The 27,618-nt window shown below is 41.6% G+C and overlaps 1 protein-coding gene across 1 annotated transcript in view; it reads right to left on the bottom strand.

Moving 5' to 3' along the window:
• The window catches only part of LOC143299009 (uncharacterized), a 61,720-nt gene extending 35,352 nt beyond the window's left edge, over window positions 1–26,368 (bottom strand). Inside the window, exons 1-7 of the mRNA XM_076612079.1 lie at window positions 26,144–26,368; window positions 25,368–25,417; window positions 17,447–17,651; window positions 10,991–11,018; window positions 7,731–7,796; window positions 2,518–2,584; window positions 829–909 (exon numbers count right to left, since the gene is read on the bottom strand). Of these exons, the coding sequence (XP_076468194.1) occupies window positions 829–909; window positions 2,518–2,584; window positions 7,731–7,796; window positions 10,991–11,018; window positions 17,447–17,651; window positions 25,368–25,417; window positions 26,144–26,263 (617 nt within the window). The 5' untranslated portion in view covers window positions 26,264–26,368. The remainder of the gene's footprint in view (window positions 1–828; window positions 910–2,517; window positions 2,585–7,730; window positions 7,797–10,990; window positions 11,019–17,446; window positions 17,652–25,367; window positions 25,418–26,143) is intronic.
• Window positions 26,369–27,618: the final 1,250 nt, after the last annotated feature.

Genomic DNA, 27,618 nt, shown 5'->3' with positions numbered 1-27,618 from the left:
CATACCTGGACACAGTTACTGATTCACATGTTTATTTCCTTAACAAATATGGCTACTGCCGTACAGCAGGCATGTTGAATAATGATGCAGATATACCTGGACACGGTTACTGATTCACATGTTTATTTCTTTAACAAATATGGCTACTGCCGAACAGCAGGCATGTTGAATAATGATGCAGACATACCTGGACACGGTTACTGATTCACATATCTACTTCTAAATATGGATAGTAGGCTTGTTCAGTAATGATGCAGACATACCTGGACACGGTTACTGATTCGCATATCTACTTCTAAATATGGATAGTAGGCTTGGTCAGTAATGATGCAGACATACCTGGACACGGTTACTGATTCACATATCTACTTCTAAATATGGATAGTAGACTTGGTCAGTAATGATGCAGACATACCTGGACACGGTTACTGATTCACATATCTACTTCTAAATATGGATAGTAGACTTGGTCAGTAATGATGCTGACATACCTGGACACGGTTACTGATTCACATATCTACTTCTAAATATGGATAGTAGGCTTGGTCAGTAATGATGCAGATATACCTGGACACGGTTACTGATTCACATATCTACTTCTAAATATGGATAGTAGGCTTGGTCAGTAATGATGCAGATATACCTGGACATGGTTGATTTATATGTTTACTTCTGTAACAAACATGGCTGCTGTGGAACTGCAGACGTGTTCAGTAACGATGCTGACATACATAGACATGGTCACTGATTTTATGTTTACTTCTGTAACAAACATGGCTACTGCTGAACAGCAGATGTATTCTGTAAAGAAGCAGACAGCAGTCATACCTGGACATAGCCAGACTGTTGAGGTGACGCAGCAGAGTCAGAAGGAACAGTGGAGGAAGCAGAATAAGAAGCCATTGCCCACTGAAAAATTCATAAAAAAATACAAACCTTTCGTGTTAAGGTAAGATATGGTTATGGAATATACACATACTGAGACAAAGAAACAGAGAGAGACAGAGAAAGAGACAGAGACTGAGAGAGACAGAGAAAGAGACTGAGAGATACAGAGAAACAATAACGATAACGATATTTTATTCAAGAAAGGCTATGGCCCCATTTGAAGGGGGTACACATAACCAGGAAACATTTTTAGAAAATGATGCGCACAAAAATGTTGTATGTGTAATTCTTGAATATTGTATATGTATCTTTGAACAATATCGTGGTATCAGCTCATAGTGGTTCTTCTCTGAAACGACTTGTACAGAAAAACTGTGAAGTTCTTGATGACAGATTCATTTCTGCAAGACATTAATAATGTTCGTCTGAAAAAAAGTTTGTCTGCTATAATACTTTGAAGGAATGAATCTTTTTCTAAGATCATCCAATGCTGGAGAGACAGAGAAAGAGACTGAAAAAGACTGAGAAAGAGACTGTGAGAGACAGAGAAAGAAAATGAGAAAGACAGAAAGAGAGACAGAGACTGAGAGAGAAAGCAAAATAAGAGAGAGAGAGACAGAGAGAGAGAGAGAGAGAGAGAGAGAGAGAGAGAGAGAGAGAAAATGCATAATAAACACATAGAAACTATAATGCAAAGGAAAAAAATGCTCAAGCTGGTTTCTATCTGGTTTTGACTGATTCACATCTTCAATGAAAAACTTTTACATTCTTCACAGACACATGGACACCATCATGTAGTACAGAAAAACACCAGAATCAGCAGTGGAAACACACACATAATCATAAAAAACAGAATCAGCAACATCAAACAGAACATTACCAGTGGAAACACACACATAATAAAAACACCAAAATCAGCAACAACAATCAGAACATTACCGGCAGAAACACACACATAATAAAAACGACAGAATCAGCAATATCAAACAGAACATTACCAGTGGAAACACACACACAATAAAATTACCAGAATCAGCAACATCAAGAACATTACCAGTGGAAACACACACATAATAAAAACACCAGAATCAGCAACATCAAACGGAACATTAACAGTGGAAACACACACATAATAAAAACAACAGAATCAGCAACATCAAGAACATTACCAGTGGAAACACACACATAATAAAAACACCAGAATCAGCAACATCAAACAGAACATTACCAGTGGAAACACACACATAATAAAAACACCAGAATCAGCAACATCAAACGGAACATTAACAGTGGAAACACACACATAATAAAAACAACAGAATCAGCAACATCAAACAGAACATTAACAGCGGAAACACACACATAATAAAAACGACAGAATCAGCAACAACAAGAACATTACCAGTGGAAACACACACATAATAAAAACACCAGAATCAGCAACATCAAACGGAACATTACCAGTGGGAACACACACATAATAAAAACGACAGAATCAGCAACAACAAGAACATTACCAGTGGAAACGCACACATAATAAAAACACCAGAATCAGCAACATCAAACAGAACATTACCAGTGGAAACACACACAGAAATGCAGCTTCAGCATAATGGAAAACCAGCTTACACTTTGACTCCTTTGATGTAGTCAGACAGGTTTTCAGAGATGAAGATGATGTAGGCACAGCAAAATCCTGGCAAAAAAACAAAACAAAGGTGATCACATCTACCAAACTCACAATGGTTTGTGCACACAAGATCAGTCAACAGAATCATGTGTGTAAAAGCCAGAATTATTATCACAGTCTGTTCTTTTCATTTCTACCATCATTTCAAAGCAGGAAGCGGGGTGCATGAAGCAGGGAAAATGCTCAGCTGATGTGGTGTAGCGTATATGGATTTGTCCGGACGCAATGATGCCTCCTTGGGTGACTGAAATGAACTAAAATGGAAAAAAATAATTCAGAAAGAAGGGGAAAGATGGTAATGTGACATGCTCTTTTCTTTATTTCAACTGTAATTTCATGTGTTTGACTGCTAAGAATTTTTTTTTTTTTTAATTTGATTTTCTTTTTTTACTGGTTGTTAAATCATCAAATCAATTTGCTCAGCGGACGGTTAAGCACTGAAAGAAATGCAGTGTCAGTGTCCAACAAATTCAAGTGTCTTTCTGTTCATGAAGCAATGCAGTGTCAGTGTCCAACAAGTTCAAGTGTCTCTGTTCATGAAGCAATGCAGTGTCAGTGTCCAACAAGTTCAAGTGTCTCTCTGTTCATGAAGCAATGCAGTGTCAGTGTCCAACAAGTTCAAGTGTCTCTGTTCATGAAGCAATGCAGTGTCAGTGTCCAACAAGTTCAAGTGTCTCTCTGTTCATGAAGCAATGCAGTGTCAGTGTCTAACAAGTTCAAGTGTCTCTGTTCATGAAGCAATGCAGTGTCAGTGTCCAACAAGTTCAAGTGTCTTCCTGTTCATGAAGCAATGCAGTGTCAGTGTCTAACAAGTTCAAGTGTCTCTCTGCTCAACGTCCCATCACATGTACACACTGCACTGTGTCTAACTAAAGTATGAATTTTCACCTTGAATTGTTATCATCTACATCTTTCTTTTTATCAAGCTGAAGGAAAGCACAAATGTAAATCGGTTCAGGAATCATTAAGAAATCTATCACTGAACACCTTGTAAGAAACACAGTTGTTGTCAGATTTGGCCTGATTTGAGCCGATCTGCTTTGCAGCACATGTGATTGTCTTTGTAGTCCACTTAACTTGCATAAATTGGCACAGTGAGTGATGAATGGTCACTTCATACCTGGTCAGTCATCTGACCAGAGGCTCTCTCCTTCTTGCTGCATCGCAAGCAGTGTGTGAGTGTGTGTCGTGTGTGTTCCCACAACGGCTGACATCTCGCTATGGATCACTGCACTGTCTTCTCTTCTTAAGTCTTCTATTCTTCTCTCATTATTTGTCTTCTTTTCTTATGTTCTCATAACTATTGTAAATAAAACAATGGAAAACCTTTTTGTGACTGGCCTCTATATGTTCCTGGCCTGTGCGCGGGAGTTCTTGTCTATCCTTTAATACAGTAAATCAATATTTATTTAAGTCTTTTGTACTGTACCCTAATAGAACCACTGGGTTCATAACACGGCTACAAAAGTGGCGTCTCCAACAGGATTAAGATCCTTCAAAACATCTTTATGATAGGATTTTGATCCGAAAGGATTTTGATCCATCACAAAACAGATCCAAATTATTCCCTTTAATGTTACTATTCTTTATCCAAATTCAGTCCATCCCTAAACCACAGCCCTTTACCACCAAGTGTATTTTGTTACAACTTGGCGCTGTGAGCAAGGATGTGCTAAGTCTTTAAATATCTCCTAATAAATTAAAGCTCCTCTCCACCGCTAATGCTATCACATTTAGATTTAGTTTCTCAAGGAGGCGTCATTGAGTCTGGATAATCCATACATGCTACACCACATCTGCCAGGCAGATACTTGACCAGCGGCATAAAGCAGCGTGCTTAGTCAGGCCTCCAGTATGTGCCTGTATATATTTGTGTACCTATCAGAAAGACAGAAATCGAAATTGAAACTTTTTTTTTTATCAAGGGAAAAGGAATAGGCAATTATTGGCCTGTTTTCATCCTACCCTCGTAAAGAAAATGTATAAACTAATCTGGGAAATACAAGAAGACTGAAAAAAAACAAAAAAGCATGGGAAATAAGTACATACACATCACGTGGCAACAACCACAAGAACAAATAAATGGCATAGAAAACACACAATTCTCCACAAAATAAAATAGCATGCGTATGCGTGAAGGAGAGAGGGACGGAAGAAGGTAAGGAAGGAAAAGATATGAAGAAGGAGAGAGAGGAAAACTGTTCAGAGAGAGAGAGAGAGAGGAAGAGAGGGGGGAGGGTGGGAAAAAGAAAGGGAGGAAAGGAGATAGACACAAAGACAAGGATACTGAGAATACATCATTTGTTTTTCAGTCTCAGTGATTTCAAGGATTGTAGAAATTAGAGAGAGAGAGAACTCAGAACTCAAAACGTTTTTATTCAAGGATTAAGATTTTAGGTATATCCTATTCTTCCAACCTGTCCTTGCTAATCTACATCTATTACAAATAGCACACACATAAATGAAAAGAAAAGGTATTCATGCAGAAGGGTATACATAATGAACAACACCCCCCCTCCCCCACACACCTACACTCATGCACACACATGCGCACGCGAGTGCACACACAGACATACACACACACACGCGCACACACACTGACAGCACCCCCTCCCTCGCCACACACACTACGATTGACAGATGGATAGGACAGTGAGTCAGAGAGAGAGAGAGAGAGAGAGATGTCATCAGTATAGAAGTTCCAGAAACATCCGGGAGTTCAAAAGGTATATTGTTACTGTCTCTGAAATCTACGTGTGGCAAGTCCAGCCTACTACAGTGACTGCCACCATCACCAGTATTACTTGGACATTTGTCACGATTATGATAGAACGAAATGAACAGATTTATGCATGCATAAGAAATAGAACGAGAAAAAAAAGAAAAAAAAAAGAAAAAAAAAAGGAAAGAGCAAAACAAAACACGATGAAATGAGAAAGCAAGAAAAGAACAACAACAACAGCAACAATAACTGATACAATAAATAAGACATAACTGACCTTTTTGTTACTGTCTACAGTAATTCAAAGATCAGAGTTATTTACTGTTGGAAGGGGTGAAGATGTTTATGCAGACTTTTTTTTTTTTTTTTTTTTTGCTGCCCCATCATCTGCACCATTTCAGTGGCACTACTCCCATGCCGCTCATTTAGATTCCCCCATACACGGCCACACCCGGGTTCGTCCGTCACAGTTCCAGCGTCGGCAGTCCACAGGGAACTATCGATGTTAGGTCGCCAGGAGGCCACACACCAGAGGAGACCCTGCACTGCTGCTGAGTCACTTCGGTGGTGTTCAATAGAGCCTGTTCTGATTTTACGTACTTAGGACACCACCTACTAAGCCCCCTACTAACGGCAATAATGGCTTAGTCGCGGAGCCAGACTGAGTGAGCGTCCCTCCCAAAGTGGAGACCGCCACCACATCCCTCAAACAACAGCCCCCCGTGAATCTGCTGACACTGAAGACATTGACAGGACTCACCCTAAGCACAGAAGTGGAGGAGTATCGAAACTGAGGTCACCATGAGAGCAGGGCATGAAAGGCCACAGACTTTGAGACTATTTTGTTTTATATTGATGACGATGAAGGAGGAGGAGGATGACGATGATGATGACGATGTTGCTATGGAGGTCCATTTTGGTTTGGGACTGCGTGACAAGGCTGTATTCTACGCTTCCTGTCATAATGATATCCCGGCGTTAACCAGGCCCGAGAGATACAGACACTTGCAGTGTTGGTCAGGTAATTAGAGCAACACACCCAAAGATGCATCCTTGAAGTGGATGACACTTGACTGCGTGGTCCCAGTCTCCCCATTTAAGCCCACAGCACACTCAACTGGGTAGGAGCCGGCCACAGGCCGAAAAACCCACCTCCGCTGGGATTCGAACCCGCGTCCTCCCAGCCGTCAGTCCGCGACGCTAACCACTTCGCCACGGCGGCTGGTGTTTATGCAGACTTGATTTGAAAATAGGAAGAGAACTGCCCATTTGTATGTGCAAAGGAAGGGAGTTCCACAGGGATGCACCCGAAAATGCAAAACTAGTTTTGAACAAATCAATTTGGGTACATGGCAAAACGTATTTGTCAGAGCCATACTGGCATGATGCTCATGTAAGCAGGTGTTTTAGATATTGTGGTGTGAAGTTACTGTGTGTTTTGTACATGAGTAATGCTTTGTTGAATTCTAGCTGGTTTTGAAGTGGAAGGATATTTAATCTGGCTTGCTTTTCTAACGTTGACAGTGAGTGATCTGGTAGAAAAGACAGAGAGACAGAGAGAGAGAGACAGAGAGAGAGAGAGAGAGAGAGAGAGAGAGAGAGAGAGATTCTCTCTGCTTCATACAGGTCTGCCTTAATGTGTGACCACCTGACACCAGTTAACACTCTCTCTATCTCTCTCTCTCTCACACACACAGACATTACACCCAACGTGTTACTTTATGGTGACATCAAACATATACAAGATGAACATGTGTGCATAAGCTATACTTACATTCCAATAATTTTTTCGCCAGAATGTGTTGCTCCTATGCATGTGTTTGTCTGTGTGTGTATGACTAAAACTGTGTGTGTGTGTGTGCGTGACTAAAAGTGTGTGTGTGTGTGTGTGTGATTAAAAGTGTGTGTGTGTGTGTGTGTGTGACTAAGAGTGTGTATCTGTGTGACTAAAAGTGTGTGTGTCTGTGTGTGTGTATGACTAAAAGTGTGTGTCTGTGTGTGTGACTAAAAGTGTGTGTGTGTCTGAGTGTGTGTATGACTAAAAGTGTGTGTGTCTGTGTGTGTGTGTGACTAAAAGTGTGTGTCTGTGTGTGTGACTAAAAGTGTGTGTGTCTGAGTGTGTGTGTGACTTAAAGTGTTTGTCACTCAATGCCTGTGACTGCACGTGTGGATCTGTACATGATGTACATTTGTATGCCAAAGACGTGTGTGTGTGTGTGTGTGTGTGGATGTGTGTGTTCGTGTGTGCATACGTGCATGTGTTTGCATGCATGCGCATAATTGTGTGTGTGTGTGTGTGTGTGTGTGTGTGTGTGTGTGTATTGCATGACACAGCTATAAGACTCAAACAGCAGACCTGAACAGAACAGTTCCCCAACACAGCCAACCAAGATGTCAAACTGTGCTGGACAGAGGGGAAAGAGTGTGTACCTGTTTGTGAGATGACGATGGCGATATCGACCAGCACTCTTCCCGTGTGTCCCAGCGCATGGTAACCTGTCAACATTCATCGATACACTGATTTCAGTTTCAGTTTCTCAAGGAGGCATCACTGCATTCAGGCAAATCCATAAGAACGCTACACCACATCTGATCGGCAGATGCCTGACCAGCCTAACCCAGCACGCTTAGTCAGGCCTTGAGTGCATGCATAAATATATATCTATATATATGGATACTTTATGCACCTATCAGAGAGGATTTCTTCTATGAAATTTTGCCAGAGGGCAACACTTTTCTGGCCATGATTTCTTTTTCAGTGCGCCAAGTGCATGCTGCACACGGGAACTTGGTTTATCGTCTCCTCTGAATGACGACATATTATGTACAGCTTGGTTTATCGTCACCTCTGAATGACTATGTATTATGTACAGCTTGGTTTATCGTCTCCTCTGAATGACTATGTATTATGTACAGCTTGGTTTATCGTCTCCTCTGAATGACTATGTATTATGTACAGCTTGGTTTATTGTCTCCTCTGAATGACTATGTATTATGTACAGCTAGGTTTATCGTCTCCTCTGAATGACTATGCATTATGTACAGCTAGGTTTATTGTCACCTCTGAATGACTGTGTATTATGTACAGCTTGGTTTATTGTCTCCTCTGAATGACTATGTATTATGTACAGTTTGGTTTATTGTCTCCTCTGAATGACTATGTATTATGTACAGCTTGGTTTATCGTCTCCTCTGAATGACTATGTATTATGTACAGCTTGGTTTATCGTCTCCTCTGAATGACTATATATTATGTACAGCTTGGTTTATCGTCTCCTCTGAATGACTGTGTATTATGTACAGCTTGGTTTATTGTCTCCTCTGAATGACTATGTATTATGTACAGCTTGGTTTATTGTCTCCTCTGAATGACTATGTATTATGTACAGTTTGGTTTATTGTCTCCTCTGAATGACTATGTTTATGTACAGCTTGGGTTTATTGTCTCATCTGAATGACTAATATGTATGTACAGCTTGTGTTGATGTCTCTCTGAGGGGTATATTAGTAAGTTGGTTTATGTGTCTCCTTGTGTGACTAAAATTGTCCTGTGGTTGAAAAATTGTTCTCTGATGACTATAATTTGTTCAGTTGTGTTTAAATGTGTGTCTGTGAACGACTAATAAGTAGTTGTGTGTCTGTGTTCTCTGAATGACTATGTTCTGTGTCTGCTAAAGGTTGTTTGTCTCTGTGAATGACTAAATGTTGTTGTGCGGTGATTAAATGTTGTTCCTCTGATGTACTTTAAAGTGTTTATCTCTCCTTGACTGCACATGTATTATGTACATGACGTATTTGTATCACAGACCTGATGTTGTGATTATGTACGGTAGGTGTTGTATTGTCGTCGTGCGGGATACGTCATGTTTTGCACAGCGAAAATGTGTGTTGTTGTCTTCTTGATGCTATGCATTAGATAACAGACTTGGTTTCCCCACTCAGCCCTCAGATGTAACTGTGTCATTAGTACAGAGGAAGTGTGTACTGTTTTGAATGACATGGCGATTATACACCCTTGTTATGTCCCAGCGATGACGTGTATTATCGTACAGCTGATTTCGTTCCATCTCAAGGAGGATATTTGATGTCAGGCAAATTAGTCTCCCACATGACTATCGTAATGTACCAGCGTAGCAGTTTATCGTCCTTGATGACTTGCATAATATATAGCTTGTATTATGATCTCCCTACAGAAGGACTTAAAATTATAAGCAACACGCTGGATATTATCTTCATCGTCAATGAGCTGACTACTGTACCTTGGTTTATTGTCTCCTCTGAAGACTAATATTATGTACAGCTAGGTTTATCGTCTCCTCTGAATGACTATGTATTATGTACAGCTTGGTTTATCTCTCCTCTGAATGACTATGTATTATGTACAGCTTGGTTTATCGTCTCCTCTGAATGACTATGTATTATGTACAGCTGGTTTATCGTCTCCTCTGAATGACTATGTATTATGTACAGCTTGGTTTATTGTCCCTCTGAATGACTATGTATTATGTACAGCTAGGTTTATGTCTCCTCTGAATGACTATGTATTATGTACAGCTTGGTTTATCGTCTCCTCTGAATGACTATGTATTATGTACAGCTGGTTTATTGTCACCTCTGAATGACTATGTATTATGTACAGTGGTTTATTGTCTCCTCTGAACGACTACATATTATGTACAGCTAGGTTTATTGTCTCCTCTGAATGACTATGTATTATGTACAGCTTGGTTTATCGTCTCCTCTGAATGACTGTGTATTATGTACAGCTAGGTTTATTGTCTCCTCTGAATGACTGTGTATTATGTACAGCTTGGTTTATCGTCTCCTCTGAATGACTGTGTATTATGTACAGCTTGGTTTATCGTCTCCTCTGAATGACTGTGTATTATGTACAGCTTGGTTTATTGTCTCCTCTGAATGACTATGTATTATGTACAGCTTGGTTTATCGTCTCCTCTGAATGACTGTGTATTATGTACAGCTTGGTTTATCGTCTCCTCTGAATGACTATATATTATGTACAGCTTGGTTTATCGTCTCCTCTGAATGACTGTGTATTATGTACAGCTTGGTTTATCGTCTCCTCTGAACGACTACATATTATGTACAGCTAGGTTTATTGTCTCCTCTGAATGACTGTGTATTATGTACAGCTTGGTTTATTGTCTCCTCTGAATGACTATGTATTATGAACAGCTTGGTTTATCGTCTCCTCTGAATGACTATGTATTATGTACAGCTTGGTTTATCGTCTCCTCTGAATGACTGTGTATTATGTACAGCTTGGTTTATCGTCTCCTCTGAATGACTGTGTATTATGTACAGCTTGGTTTATCGTCTCCTCTGAATGACTATGTATTATGTACAGCTTGGTTTATCGTCTCCTCTGAATGACTGTGTATTATGTACAGCTTGGTTTTCTAGCCAAACTTGGGGGAAGGGGTGCAAGCAGGATTCAAACCCAAACCCTCACGAACTCTGTACTGGTAGATGAGCATCTTAGCCATTCTGTGCACAGATATCACACACACACACACACACACACACACACACACACACACACACACACACACACAGAGTTAAAATGACAAATTGTCTCATGTGTCCCATATTTGTCTTCCTTGCAATACCAAAAAGCAAAATATGGGGAAAATACAATTTAAGTGAAACTTTACAAACTGGTTTCTTACCTACGTCTCCATAGGAGATATCTCCCACCTGAAACAAAATCAGTGTCAATGGTTTGAAACATGTATAAATCAATTTAATAAAAAGATCACTTATTCAACGCCACATAGCTTAATCAAATTGCATGGAATTATTTTCAACCAGACTGGCAATTTATATGATCTTGTAACTTCAAACAAAAATTCAGAAAATTTTCAAAGAAAGAAAAAAAAAAAAAAAAAGAAGAAAAAAAAAGGGGGTAACATTGAAGCATATCATCTTCAAACTGCATGACTCAAAAACAACCCAGATAGACATGTCTATACAAGTGCCCCCCCCCCACTTCTTCTTTCTGTTACATGACCAACTTCAACATGCTGATGACTCTGTTGTGGCTGATGCATGCTGGATATTTTTGTGTCTCCATAACCCACCGAACGCTGACATGGGTTACAGGATCTTTAACATGCGTATTTGATCTTCTGCATGTGTATACACATGAAGTGGGTTCTGGCACTAGCAGGTCTGCACATATTTTGACCTGGGAGATCGGAAAAATCTCCACCCTTTACCCGCCAGGCCGTTACTGAGATTCAAACTCCGGATCCTAAGATTGAACCACTCGGCTATTGTGTATCCATACACGTGCATGCACATCCATATTCTCTGCTGTTCATTCCTTCCCTACATGTATTACCACCATTGTTAAATTCCCCCCCCAAATGCATTTGACCTGTAATTTCAAACGCTCAGTTTGTCGTCATTGTATTGTAGCCTGAGTTACGGTTCCTGTGCACAGAAGTGTGGATCCAATCAGAATAAGCACAGTCTCTCTCACTGTAAGTCATAAAACAATCTGTCCCCAAGTTTCAGTTTCAAGGTGACAAACTATGCTGACTGATCTTTCTGCTACACATCCATTTACACACAAAAAAAACAACAATAAAACAACAACAAAAAGTAGCAGATGCCTGATCTGTCTATAAACTCAACACGCTGGTTAGGCCTTTGAGGTCTTGTTACTAACTGAAAACCCAAAACAAACAAACCGGAACAAAAAAGAATAGAAAAACAATCCACACCATAAAATGTAATAAACCCTGCATAAAAAGAACAGCTGACTCAGTTCATGTCATAACATACTACCCCCCCTCCCCCACCCCCCCCCCCCCAACAAACACACACACACACAGAGGCAGATGGACATTATCTTTACCAGCATCCATGTTCAATTCACTGCTTCCAGCAGTTTAGGTTTTTATTTTGAAAGCCATGATTCAGCCAGTGTTATTGTGTGACGTCACCGATTTACAGGTGATGGTGACGATTTTTGTCATACTATCAATGACGTTATATGACATCACTGATTCACAGATGACAGTCACTGATTTTTGTCATACTATCAGTGACATTATATGACATCACTGATTCACAGATGATGGTGACTGATTTTTGTCATACTATCAATGACGTTATATGACATCACTGATTCACAGATGACAGTCACTGATTTTTGTCATACTATCAGTGACATTGTGTGACATCACTGATTCACAGATGATGGTGACTGATTTTTGTCATACTATCAATGACGTTATATGACATCACTGATTCACAGATGACAGTCACTGATTTTTGTCATACTATCAGTGACATTATATGACATCACTGATTCACAGATGATGGTGACTGATTTTTGTCATACTATCAGTGACATTGTGTGACATCACTGATTCACAGATGACGGTGACTGATTTTTGTCATACTATCAGTGACATTGTGTGACATCACTGATTCACAGATGATGGTGACTGATTTTTGTCATACTATCAGTGACATTGTGTGACATCACTGATTCACAGATGACGGTGACTGATTTTTGTCATACCGAAATGTCAGTGACTGAGGTCCAGGGGCCGCTTAACCAAAGTATGTATCTTTATACCAAAACAAAGTAAAGGGGGAAAAATGTAAAAAAAACAAACCCACACATAAAAATGCCTTGATACTGAACACTTCCGCCCATGCTGACATGAACCAGTCACATTGTGTCACACCACTGTGCCCATCATATCAAAGTCAAAGCACTTTACACAAGCCACAGAACTTAAAAGCATGCGTAAGGAGAGCAAATTCTAGGTGTTTTTCGAAGGCCACAGAACTCCAGTTGTAAACAGACATAATGGGAGCAAGAACAAAACAGAAACAAACCCCCGGCCAGCAAAGCATCAAACAAGACAAAAACCAAAAAACCAAACCACCCAACCACCCCCAAACAACAACAGTAACATAACCCAGCAACAGAACATCTGCTTTCCGTGGGATCAAAGAACCTGTCAGTTCTGGTGAAAGGTGCAAGGCGACAGATGTGAGGAGAGAGTCTGGAGACCAGCTCACCATTGTGCCTGCACCAAAAGCACACATTCCTCTTCACATTGAAACACAAGACAGGTGTGTAGATGTCAACACTTAAGGCGGAGGTACAGACGTGAGTAACTACAGACAAGACAGGTGTGTAGATGTCAACACTGAAGGCTGAGGTACAGACGTGAGTAACTACAGACAAGACAGGTGTGTAGATGTCAACACTTAAGGCAGAGGTACAGACATGAGTAACTACAGACAAGACAGGTGTGTAGATGTCAACACTTAAGACAGAGGTACAGATATGAGTAACTACAGACAAGACAGGTGTGTAGATGTCAACACTGAAGGCTGAGGTACAGACGTGAGTAACTACAGACAAGACAGGTGTGTAGATGTCAACACTGAAGGCTGAGGTACAGACGTGAGTAACTACAGACAAGACAGGTGTGTAGATGTCAACACTGAAGGCAGAGGTACAGACATGAGTAACTACAGACAAGACAGGTGTGTTGATGTCAACACTTAAGGCACTGGTACAGACATGAGTAACTACAGACAAGACAGATGTGTAGATGTCAACACTGAAGGCAGAGGTACAGACATGAGTAACTACAGACAAGACAACAGTATAGATGTCAACACTTAAGGCAGAGGTACAGACATGAGTAACTACAGACAAGACAGGTGTGTTGATGTCAACACTTAAGGCACTGGTACAGACATGAGTAACTACAGACAAGACAGCAGTACATAAGGCAGAGGTATTGACATGAGGCAGAGATGCAGAAATGAATAGCCACAAGACAGCAGTGTACATGTCACAACTTAAAGGCAGCAGTGTAGAAATGAATTATTCATCAGTTCTAAGCTATATACAAATATGTATATATGCAAACAATACTCCCCACACCCTGCACACCTATAGTCAACCCCCAAATAAAACTTCACCAAACATGCCCATGTACTGTGTAACTAATAATTCTACAAACAGAACGAAGGACAGGAAAGAAAACTTGCCCGCTTCAAGGCTTGCTGTGCCTGCAATGTTTATAATGGTGAACGTTCAACACCTGCTTCACTCAAGGACCAACACAAATTCTCAGAGCCAGAAATGGCTGGGTCATCTAAATACTTCTCTTAGCTGTTGTTTTCATACCCAGCTAGTGCAGCAGATTCTACCACTGGACTATATACATTCATCAGAATGCTGGTCCATGCCAAGGAAGAAGAAGAAGAGATAAAGTTGCAAGAAAGGAATCCCCATCAAGTCTGGCTAAATCCCCCCTACCCCCAGCCCCTGCTCCAACGGAAGGGTGGCTGACTTGAAGAGTGTGCCAGCTCCTTTAGGGAAGGAAAATCACTTCTGTGCAATGAGTGTGTGTGTGTTCTTGGTTTCCCTTTTCAATGTCCTTTGCTGCTGTTTATGTACTTGGTGTCTTGTTTCTATATTGCTAGCTGTGAAAGGCCAGTCTCTTTATTTTGGCGCAGATTGCCACTTTTCTTTTTGGCATTATTGTTGTACTTTCTTCTATAGTGTTGCTTGTGTATTTGTGCATGGTGTATACTCAGTTGTATGATAAAAAAAAAAAAAATCAAAAAAAATCTGGGTGGGGGTTATAAGCTTGGTGGATGACATAAAGTTGACAAACCACCACAGTGCCAAACTGCAGTCTTGAATGGGCTGAGAAATGTGGGTAAAATGCACTGTGAGGGTAATAGACAGACAGACAGACAGACAGACAGACAAACAGACATGGGTAACATGCTCTGTGATAAATGACAAAGAGCCAGACAGACAGGCAGGCAAACAGGCAGACAGAGCGACTGATCAACCAGGTATAAATGACACACCATCCTCATGGCGGAGACATGGAAAGAAAACACACTGTCACTCCCCCACACTCACCCCCTCACCCCCCCACACACATGCAGGACAAAAACATTCACCAGGAAGTAAACAAAGGGTGTACCAGGAATCTACTGTCTTGTCCTATACATGTGCTGAAATCAGATTAACTTGGTCACACAACAGACTGCTCATGCAGGATAAACTCCAATGTACTGACATCCAAGGGAGAAAAAGGCTGCATGCACACTTCACCAAAATCTCATAATCATTTCATGCACATAAATTCCAGTGAATATTGGTATGGCATATTTCAAACAGAGATCTAAATAACACAGCTACTTTTCATGTTTTCAAATGTTCAGGTGTGGTTCCTCCCATTTTTTTTCCAAAAAGAATCTGGCAAAACCTATTACATTCTGCCATAAATTTCCACACATTGTCTACGGTGGTCTCTATTTTCATTGTGTAAAGTGACCAAATAATGTATATTGTATCTCTCTGGTCTTGTTGACTGAACATAAAGATGAATCATGTTTTGCTGGTGTTTTTTTATTGTCTTTTTTTGTTGTTATTGTTCAAAGGCAAGTTGGTACAAATTTAAACATTACATTGATCTGGGAGCAAAATGCATTGTTTTGGTCAAATCTTAACACATGCTTATCCAACTCACATGCAAAAACCAGCTTGCTGTGATAAGAATCTGTATCAATTTGATCGATCAAAACAACATATTTCATCGCCAGCTCTAAATGATGCATAACACACCAGGGCTCAACATTAGTGGTTGCCCGACTGCCCGGGGCACGTAGATCATTGTGCTGGGCAAGTAATGTCCTTACCAAACTTGCCCGACTGGATAAATTATATTTTTCAAGACTAGCATGTTGTGTTTTCAAAAAATTAATATCCATCACACTCGTGATACCTATCGTCAGACTCTCTTCGTCTAGCAGATTGTTTTGAGTCTGACTTTGACCAGTGATCACTGGAAAAAGAGATATCATGTAGCTCTAAAAGGTAACTTGCCATTGGCTGCTATTTTTAGAGAACCAATGGTAATTTTTCTTACAACATAGTTTGTCTTCCGCCCATCACACTCTAATATCATTCCACTTTAAAAACAACTTATAAAAAAAGTTTGTATGAGACAATCGATCTTCGTGGATGAAAAGCCAACACTGAAACATCACAAACAGCATTAGACTGTTTACGAAAAGGAGAGAGTATGCAGTTTTCAGCTGAAATGGCTGAAAGAATTGCCATGGCTGACAGTCAACTGCAAAAACACACCAAAGGCAGTGTTTTATCAAGTGAGAGAGAAAACTTGTTTTTGCTGTTCAAAACAACAGGAATTTTTTGTGAAACACAATAAAACAAACACCACTCAAAGAAAAGGGTTTGACTGCTTCTCTCTCTCTCTCTGTCTATTTGTGTGTGTGTGTGTGTGTGTGTGTGTGTGTGTGCACATGCACACATGTAAGTTGAAAGCACTGAGGGCAAGTGCAAAATCTGTCCGGGCAAGTGACTTTTCCAGTGACTCATTCGACTGGACAAGTGGGTTTAAAAGTGAATGTCAAGCCCTGCACACACAGACAAACAAAACAGCAGACAGCCACCAGCACCAACAGACAGACAGAGGAACAGACAACAGCACAGAGGAACAGACAGACAACAGCACAGAGAGAGGAACAGACAGACAACAGCACAGAGGAACAGACAGCCAACAGCACAGACAGAGGAACAGACAGACAACAGCACAGAGGAACAGACAGCCACCAGCACCAACAGACAGAGGAGCAGACAGACAACAGCACCAACAGACAGAGGAGCAGACAGACAACAGCACCAACAGACAGAGGAACAGACAGACAACAGCACCAACAGACAGAGGAACAGACAGACAACAGCACCAACAGACAGACAGAGGAACAGACAGACAACAGCACCAACAGACAGAGGAACAGACAGACAGAGGAGCAGACAGACAACAGCACAGACAGACAGACAGAGGAGCAGACGGACAACAGCACAGACAGACAGACAGAGGAGCAGACGGACAACAGCACAGACAGAGGAACAGACAGCCAACAGCACAGAGGAACAGACAGACAACAGCACAGAGAGAGGAACAGACAGACAACAGCACAGACAGAGGAACAGACAGACAACAGCACAGAGGAACAGACAGCCAACAGCACAGACAGAGGAGCAGACAGACAACAGCACAGACAGAGGAGCAGACAGCCAGCAGTGATGCCCTCACCGGGCCAGACCGCCGCTCCTTGATGCTGATCATCAGGTCCTGTTCGTGGCGAGTGAAGTCGTCGTGGCCGTTGGTCACCTCGGAGGGGATCAGGGATTCACGGCCGTCCCTCTCCACATCCACCGCCATCCCCTCAGGGATCCCCCGCACCTTCCTGCCCAGCATCTGGTACTTGCAGTCGATGATCAGCAGCATCGCTTTGGTGCTGTCCAAAGAGAAAAGAAAAGAAAAATGAAAAGAAGAGAGAAAAGATAGGGAAAAATGTCAGAACAAACTGTTTAAAGGCTATTCCTTATTACTGACTATTCTTAAAGACTATTCCTTATTACTGACTATTCTTAAAGGCTATTCCTTATTACGGACTATTGTATGCAATGCAGGGTAAAAAAATGCACAGTTAATTTCCAAATGGATGTAGAGAAGGAACTTTTGTTTAATGTCCCATCGCACATATCGGTGCTTGAAGACATTTCATTAGTGTTACATTTGAGCATTATCTTTTGGAAGAGGAGGGGGTGGGAGATGAATGATGAGCTGGGGGAATCCAGGTAAATGGGGGAGAAGATTTGAAACAAGTCTCTAAATACAATTACAGAAAATTACTTAATGGACTTTGAAAAAGAGAAGTTGTTAATCTAACAAGCAAAACAAATAATAATGAATGCAAAAAGTCAGAAACATCAATGGTCTCAGTCACTTGTGATGACACACTTTCATGCAGGTAAGGCTTCATCAAATCACAGAAAAAAAAATCATATGTTTATTTGTCACATTACTGGAGCATATGCACTTGACTTTAGAGCAATAGTCTGAAAATCAAATGTAGAACTGGTCTGCGAATTGGACCAAAGTCTGAGAGAGTCTACTGATGAGATTTTAGAGTTGAATGAAAGCACCTATTGGATGAGTAAAGATGTATTGTATTGTATTGTATTGTATTGTATTGTATTGCATTGCAATGTTCTGATCAGCTGAAATGAAAAGTGCTGTTACTAGTGTTAGTTATAAAAACAACAAAAAACCCAGTCAGAGGTCCCATAACCTTTCACCACCACTGGAGCAGTGAATTCATATCCACTGTGTCTAGAGCTTGGCATGGGGAGGTGGAGCAGTGAATTCATATCCACTGTGTCTAGAGCTTGGCATGGGGAGGTGGAGCAGTGAATTCATATCCACTGTGTCTAGGGCTTGGTGTGGGGAGGTGGGGCAGTGAATTCATATCCACTGTGTCTAGGGCTTGGCACAGGAAGGCGGAGCAGTGAATTCATATCCACTGTGTCTAGGGCTTGGCACAGGAAGGTGGAGCAGTGAATTCATATCCACTGTGTCTAGGGCTTGGCATAGGAAGGTGGAGCAGTGAATTCATATCCACTGTGTCTAGGGCTTGGCACAGGAAGGTGGAGCAGTGAATTCATATCCACTGTGTCTAGGGCTTGGCATAGGAAGGTGGAGCAGTGAATTCATATCCACTGTGTCTAGGGCTTGGTGTGGGAAGGTGGGGCAGTGAATTCATATCCACTGTGTCTAGTGCTTGGCATGGGGAGGTGGAGCAGTGAATTCATATCCACTGTGTCTAGGGCTTGGTGTGGGGAGGTGGGGCCCAGAACCCCTTCCTCAACCTGAGTCAGGTACCTGCTGAAACCTGGGTGGATTGAGGAAAATCAGAGTGAAGTGCCTTTCCCAAGGACACAACACCTTGCCGAAACAGGGCTTCAAACTGTCATCACTGGTGAACATGGATCACCTGTCCAACACCTGACCAGTTCTGCCATTGTGCCTCCTATCAGATTAGTTTGAAGATGTCAGAGCATGCAAAGAAGATATGTGCAGAACAACAACAACAACAACAACAACAGCAGCAAAAAACAAAAAAAACCCACTCCATCAACACATACCCAGGATGACCAACGTATGTCCACAACACTGTACTTCTTTCTCACTCTTTCTGTTTCATATAACTAATGTATTTTATCATACTCACACATATATGCACACTCACTGACTCAGACCAAGAAACACATGAAAACATGTATACATTATTACACACACACACACACACACATATATATATATCTTAGGTACACACACACACACACACACAGACACAGACACACACACACACTCCTTCATGATGTCAGATTAATAAGAAAATGAAACAGTCAAAGGGGAAGACAAAGCATAGATCTCTCTTTCCAGTCTGTATAAAACTAAAAGAACAACAAATTCCTTCTGGAAGTGGTAGCAACCAGCATTCAGAAGAATGTCTGATATAAACCTGCCACCTGCAGAATCAAGACAGGTGAAAATAATCATGTCTTCCTGGTACTGCCCACCTGATCAAGCGAAGCAGCAATAATCTACATGTCGGTTGACTGACCAGAATAACAAGCTTCCCACAGTTGCACATGTGACACAGAGCACTTACTGACCGTAATCCTTGTTTGTCTTGTAAGTTACACCTTCAGATAGAACAAATCTACATTGTGTGTCTTCCATCCACTGTATACCCTGTGTTCCCTGTGCATGCCTGCTTGCATGTATGCATGCTGTGTGTGTGTGTGATTTGGATCACTAACCTGCTTGTAAACAGTGCCTGAATAATGTTCAGTGCTTGATTACTGCTACTACTACAAAGTACCACTACTATATTCTTATAACAAGAACAATAAAAAGAGAATTGGTGTATGCGAAAATGTAAATGGTTACTCATGTTTCTTCTTGCACAACCTTCAATGAAAATTAAACTTTGGAAAACATCATTTGTTCATGAATGACTACAAAAATATTTTCAATCAAAACAGTTCAAATGGATTGTTAATGGCCTATAGTACATGCATAGTTCCTTGGAAAATTAATAATAAATAAAGGCTATGATGTAAGCATTATTCTCAGAAAAAAACAAGATTGTGTCAATACAACTGAACACTGATTTATGATATTAAACAAAGGATTAAGTACTGTTACTCATGTTAGAAATGAAAGTCAAACCATGGTTCATGCCTTTCTCTTACAAGTACCATGATGAGTATCATAAGTTTATCTGAGAATAATGTTCGCTATCAGAGCCTTTGTTACATCATTGCTTGAAGGGAAAAAGTATTAAAAGTTTAAGCAGAGTGAATGAGAAAAGGGTAGGTCTTTTAAGATTATTTCAACTGACTTTGTAGTTTCACCCTGGTTTCTTTTCAACTGATTTAAATTTAGAACTGACGCATATTCAGCCTTGATACGATATCTTTGTGGTCAACTGGGCAAAAAGCAATATGTTTGATTTGATGCTTTTACACAGAGTAATAATAATTATGGGTATTTCTTTTCTTCTTTTTTTAATTCTCTTTTCGCTGCCACAGAATTTGTGACACTTTGTTTTCAACATGTTTTTGATGATGAATGATGACAGGGGTGATGAAGATGTTGTCATGGGGGTACAGTTAGGTTTGGCACTGCCTGACAGGGCTGTACTGATGAATGATGTGGTGATGAAGATGTTGTTGTGGGGGTCCAGGTAGGTTTGGCATGCCTGATAGGGCTGTACTGATGATGACAGGGGTGGTGAAGATAATGTTGTGGGGATACAGGTAGGTTTAGCACTGCCTGACAGGGCTGTACTGATGATGACAGGGGTGGTGAAGATAATGTTGTGGGGATACAGGTAGGTTTAGCACTGCCTGACAGGGCTGTACTGATGATGTGGTGATGAAGATACTGTTGTGGGGGTCCAGGTAGGTTTGGCATGCCTGACAGGGCAGTACTGATGAATGATGACAGGGATGATGAAGATGTTGTTGTGGGGGTCCAGGTAGGTTTGGCATGCCTGACAGGGCAGTACTGATGAATGATGACAGGGATGATGAAGATACTGTTGTGGGGGTCCAGGTAGGTTTGGCATGCCTGACAGGGTTGTACTGATGAATGATGACAGGGGTGATGAAGATAATGTTGTGGGGGTCCAGGTAGGTTTGGCACTGCCTGACAGGGCTGTACTGATGATGACAGGGATGATGAAGATACTGTTGTGGGGGTCCAGGTAGGTTTGGCATGCCTGACAGGGCAGTACTGATGAATGGTGACAGGGATGATGAAGATACTGTTGTGGGGGTACAGGTAGGTTTGGCATGCCTGACAGGGCTGTACTGATGAATGATGACAGGGATGATGAAGATACTGTTGTGGGGGTACAGGTAGGTTTGGCATGCCTGACAGGGTTGTACTGATGAATGATGACAGTGGTGATGAAGATGTTGTTGTGGGGGTTCGAGGTAGGTTTGGCACTGCCTTACAGGGCTGTACTGATGATGACAGGGGTGATGAAGATAATGTTGTGCCGGTACAGGTAGGTTTGGCACTGCCTTACAGGGCTGTACTGATGATGACAGGGGTGATGAAGATAATGTTGTGGGGGTACAGGTAGGTTTGGCATGCCTGACAGGGCTGTACTGATGATGACAGTGGTGATGAAGATGTTGTTGTGGGGGTCCAGGTAGGTTTGGCATGCCTGACAGGGCTGTACTGATGATGACAGGGGTGGTGAAGATAATGTTGTGGGGGTCCAGGTAGGTTTAGCACTGCCTGACAGGGCTGTACTGATGATGTGGTGATGAAGATACTGTTGTGGGGGTCCAGGTAGGTTTGGCATGCCTGACAGGGCAGTACTGATGAATGATGACAGGGGTGATGAAGATACTGTTGTGGGGGTCCAGGTAGGTTTGGCATGCCTGACAGGGCAGTACTGATGAATGATGACAGGGGTGATGAAGATAATGTTGTGGGGGTCCAGGTAGGTTTGGCACTGCCTGACAGGGCTGTACTGATGATGACAGGGATGATGAAGATACTGTTGTGGGGGTCCAGGTAGGTTTGGCATGCCTGACAGGGCTGTACTGATGAATGATGACAGGGGTGATGAAGATAATGTTGTGGGGGTCCAGGTAGGTTTGGCATGCCTGACAGGGCTGTACTGATGAATGATGACAGGGGTGATGAAGATAATGTTGTGGGGGTCCAGGTAGGTTTGGCATGCCTGACAGGGCTGTACTGATGATGACAGGGATGATGAAGATACTGTTGTGGGGGTCCAGGTAGGTTTGGCATGCCTGACAGGGCTGTACTGATGATGACAGGGATGATGAAGATAATGTTGTGGGGGTCCAGGTAGGTTTGGCATGCCTGACAGGGCAGTACTAATGAATGATGACAGGGATGATGAAGATACTGTTGTGGGGGTCCAGGTAGGTTTGGCATGCCTGACAGGGTTGTACTGATGAATGATGACAGGGGTGATGAAGATAATGTTGTGGGGGTCCAGGTAGGTTTGGCACTGCCTGACAGGGCTGTACTGATGATGACAGGGATGATGAAGATACTGTTGTGGGGGTCCAGGTAGGTTTGGCATGCCTGACAGGGCAGTACTAATGAATGATGACAGGGATGATGAAGATACTGTTGTGGGGGTACAGGTAGGTTTGGCATGCCTGACAGGGCTGTACTGATGAATGATGACAGGGATGATGAAGATACTGTTGTGGGGGTACAGTTAGGTTTGGCATGCCTGACAGGGTTGTACTGATGAATGATGACAGTGGTGATGAAGATGTTGTTGTGGGGGTCCAGGTAGGTTTGGCACTGCCTTACAGGGCTGTACTGATGATGACAGGGGTGATGAAGATAATGTTGTGGCGGTCCAGGTAGGTTTGGCACTGCCTTACAGGGCTGTACTGATGACGACAGGGGTGATGAAGATAATGTTGTGGCGGTACAGGTAGGTTTGGCATGCCTGACAGGGCTGTACTGATGATGACAGGGATGATGAAGATAGTGTTGTGGGGGTCCAGGTAGGTTTGGCATGCCTGACAGGGCAGTACTGATGAATGATGACAGCGGTGATGAAGATAATGTTGTGGGGGTTCAGGTAGGTTTGGCATGCCTGACAGGGTTGTACTGATGATGACAGGGGTGATGAAGATAATGTTGTGGGGGTCCAGGTAGGTTTGGCATGCCTGACAGGGCTGTACTGATGAATGATGACAGGGATGATGAAGATAATGTTGTGGGGGTACAGGTAGGTTTGGCACTGCCTGACAGGGCTGTACTGATGATGTGGTGATGAAGATACTGTTGTGGGGGTACAGGTAGGTTTGGCACTGCCTGACAGGGTTGTACTGATGAATGATGACAGGGGTGGTGAAGATACTGTTGTGGGGGTCCAGTTAGGTCTGGCATGCCTGACAGGGCTGTACTGATGAATGATGACAGGGATGATGAAGATAATGTTGTGGGGGGGTACAGTTAGGTTTGGCATGCCTGACAGGGCAGTACTGATGAATGATGACAGGGATGATGAAGATAATGTTGTGGGGGTTCAGGTAGGTTTGGCATGCCTGACAGGGCTGTACTGATGAATGATGACAGGGGTGGTGAAGATACTGTTGTGGGGGTACAGTTAGGTTTGGCACTGCCTGACAGGGCTGTACTCTGACAACATATCCCAGTGTCAACCAAGCTGACAGATACAGACACCTGCAGTGCTGGTCAGAAAATTGGAGCATCACTCCCAGAGACACACCCTTGAAGTGCACAACTTGACTGTGTAGTCTTAATCTTCCCGTTTCAGCCCACAGAACACTCAAATCTGGGTAGGAGCTGACCATGGGCCAAAACCCGCACCTTTAGATTTTTTTAAAAGGGGCTCAGAGTTGCGTCCACCCTATCTTCAGTCCACCATGCTAACCACTTTGGCTGATAAAAAATTAACAGGATTAACAGTACTTGGTCAATATTTTCTCTCTCTAACCACCTCACACAGTTTCCTCATTGTACAATTTATGAGTTGGTTTCCAGCTGACTGGGCTGGTTGCCAGCTGTTGCTTGTGCTCAGTACATGCAAGGCAGTGAATATGGATTATGATCAACACATGGAGCAGTGAAAACCATACTGCAGCCTGTACATGTCTCACATCGCCCAGTTTACACAGCAGCTGTAGCATGCTGTAGCTGTGGAAAATGAGTTGGCAGAAGGGGTGAGGGAGATATATACAATTACAAACACTGTGCACATTATATCTGTCTCTCTCTCTTTTTCCCCGTATCACTATTCACATTATCACCTTGATGCCAAGTTAGATTATTGCACTTCTGTCAATCTACAAGATGTTTATATGTTTTAAAGCAAGTGATTTCTCAACCACAACATTGTAGCACACTGCTTGTATAACTGACGATTGCATGGATTTGCATAATTTTTCAATAGGTTAGTAGTGATGAAACAGTTAATACAATGAAATTTATCAACAACAAAGCAAAGGATGAAAGTGTGTGTGTGTGTGTGTGTGTGTGTGTGTGTGTGTGTGTGTGTGTGTGTGTGTGTGTATGGTGTGTGTGTGTGTGTGTGTGTGTGTATGGTGTGTGTATGTGTGTGTGTATGGTGTGTGTGTGTGTGTGTGTGTGTGTGTGTGTGTGTATGGTGTATGTGTGTGTGTGTGTGTGCAAAAACAAATGTGGATGGGTGTGTATGTGTGAAGTAAAAAAAAAAAAAAAAAAAATGTGTGTGTGTGTGTGTGTGTGTTTGTGTATGTGTAAAAAAAAAAGTGTGTGTGTGTGTGTGTGTGTGTGTGTGTGTGTGTGTGTGTGTGTGAAGACAAAAAAATTGAACACGCACACATGTGCGTGTATGTGTGTGTGTGTGTGAGAAAAAAAAAGTGTGTGTGTGTGTGTGTGTGTGTGTGTGTGTTTGTGTATGTGTATTAAAAAAAGAGTGTGTGATATAATTGTGTGTGTGTGTGTGTGTGTGTGTGTGTGTGTGTGTTTGTGTATGTGTATTAAAAAAAAGAGTGTGTGATATAATTGTGTGTGTGTGTGTGTGTGTGTGTGTGTGTGTGTGTGTGTGTACGCTCATGCATGCATGCACATGATGAATCCACAATACCTGATGACAGCAACAAATGTCATGGTGAGGATGCCTTCCAGAATACCAGCCTGAAACAGAAACAATACAACAAATGTCATGGTGAGGATGCCTTCCAGAATACCAGCCTGAAACAGAAACAATACAACAAATGTCATGGTGAGGATGCCTTCCAGAATACCAGCCTGAAACAGAAACAATCACAGTGATGACATTTTAAAAACAGTCTATCACCATTGGGCAACTTAAACAAGTTAAAGGGGACACAAAGTGGTCTGGTTTTATGACTTACATGAGAAAGATCTTAGGTAGCTATTGCTTTTCCAATGCATTTCAAACAATGCAAATAAATCATATATAGATAAATTGTAGTCAATTCACTTCAGGTTTGCACATATATTTATAATAACAATACCTCATTCCATTGCATATCTTTACCATCAGCAGTAAAATCAAATATAAATATCTAATCTATTATCATGACAAACTAATATTCTAATCTAATAATCTACAGTTCATATTTCATTTAGTGCAAATCCGTGTTTAAACTGTACAAGTATATGCGTAGGCTAGAGACATTTGACAAAGAAAATCTCTATCAAGTTCGAGAGAACAAGTTTCAACACTGACCACTCACAAACTGACCGACACTTTTTTCAGAATGAAGAACTCAACCGTGGACAAAAGGTTTAACTTCTGTTACTGACATTGTAAGTTACATTATTAACACGTACCCGTAGTTTGTCCATCTATGACTTCACATCTACACAACTTTTTTGTTTGTTTTTTTCACTTACTTCTTTGAACGCGTAAGGCAGACCCAAAACACCAGCTCCAATGAACGCAATGAAAATGTTCGCGAAAATCTTGACAGGGTGGTTTGTTCCAGGGCCACTCGGTGTTGATCCGGCCGCCATCGTCCGTGTTGTTGTTCTTCGTTTTTGTAGTGATGAAACTGCACAGCTTTAACACGTAAAATCACAAGTTTTCATTGAGCATTTCCGATACACTTCGTCTGCTTCGCGTACGTGGAAGGCACACCTGTGGACAGGGGAGAGCATTGTTGTTTGGGAATGTTCTCCCTTCTTTTTCCACTTCCTTGGCAAGGACGGAGTTCGTAGCAAACGTGTGCCCTTCTTCCTTGTTCATACTGAAAATGTTCTTGTTCAGTTCCGTGATCTTAACTAATGTCTCCCCTGACACTGGGAAAAACAACAACAACAACAGCAATAACAACAAAGCAGAAAAAAGGACACCGAAATGAAAGTGAAGCAGAATCCATTGTGACATCCATTGCACTGTATGTCTTTCGTTAAACTTCAATACCCTTCGTGCAGGCATTCTATACAAAGTTCTTTGAAGGCCTACGTAGGCTGTCTGTGGGCACACGTTACCCTTTATTTTGGCGACCCTTTTCGATGTACATTGTGATCCACCCACGACAGATAAAAGAGAGAAATGAAAGTAATCAGTCTATTCAAGGGCTGCACATCTGATTGGCACTATGAACCAGGAGCCAAAACTGTTGATGGAAGGCAATCAAAATGTTAACAAATGCTTGGACCAATGAAAATAAATTCTGTGGAGGCAAAGGAAATTGCCTGCATTATGTGTTTTTTAATCCATAAATTTCTTACACCAGATAAAAAGCTTTGCCCCGAGATTGTTGAAAGTGTGAAACAACTCCGGATACAATCTAAAAGTATCAATTATATATATATATAAAAGAAAAAAAGAAGAAAACAAAAGAAAAAGAAAGAAAAAGGAAAAGGAAAGTAAAAAGAAAAAAAGAAAAAAGAAAAAAGCAAACCCCTATTATTTGGCAGTGGAAGGAATCAACTTGAAACTGAACCGGGACAATGTACACAATAAAGGAGAAAATCAAGCTATGTAAACTTGCTAGGAATGAAACTGAGATGACCAGTGAAGTATGTCTCCGGCCTTAACCAAAGAAAAAAAATCTAAGGGCCAGCCCGGGATTTAGCACATCAACGACCTGTACTATAGTTAGTATTCCATAATTATGATGATATCGTACGGCACCGTGACGACTGAATAGACAGTCGCGAAAACGAAAAGTTGAAGGGCGCGGCGAAAATAATGTTTTTTTGTTTTGTTTTTGTTTGTTTAAAAATTTTTTTAGTCTTTAAAAGTCATCATTATTCATCAACTTTGTTTACCAGCATGATACGTGGCAAAATCAGTGTTCAGTGAAACAATTTCATCTGATGATTTTTTTTTTTCCATTTTAACTCAGTTAAATCTTAAGTAA

Source organism: Babylonia areolata, chromosome 24 (assembly GCF_041734735.1).
Source record: "Babylonia areolata isolate BAREFJ2019XMU chromosome 24, ASM4173473v1, whole genome shotgun sequence".
Classification (NCBI taxonomy): Eukaryota; Metazoa; Mollusca; class Gastropoda; order Neogastropoda; family Buccinidae; genus Babylonia; species Babylonia areolata.
The sequence above is the reverse complement of the archived record's forward strand: the minus strand, read 5'-3'. Positions and strand labels throughout refer to the sequence as shown.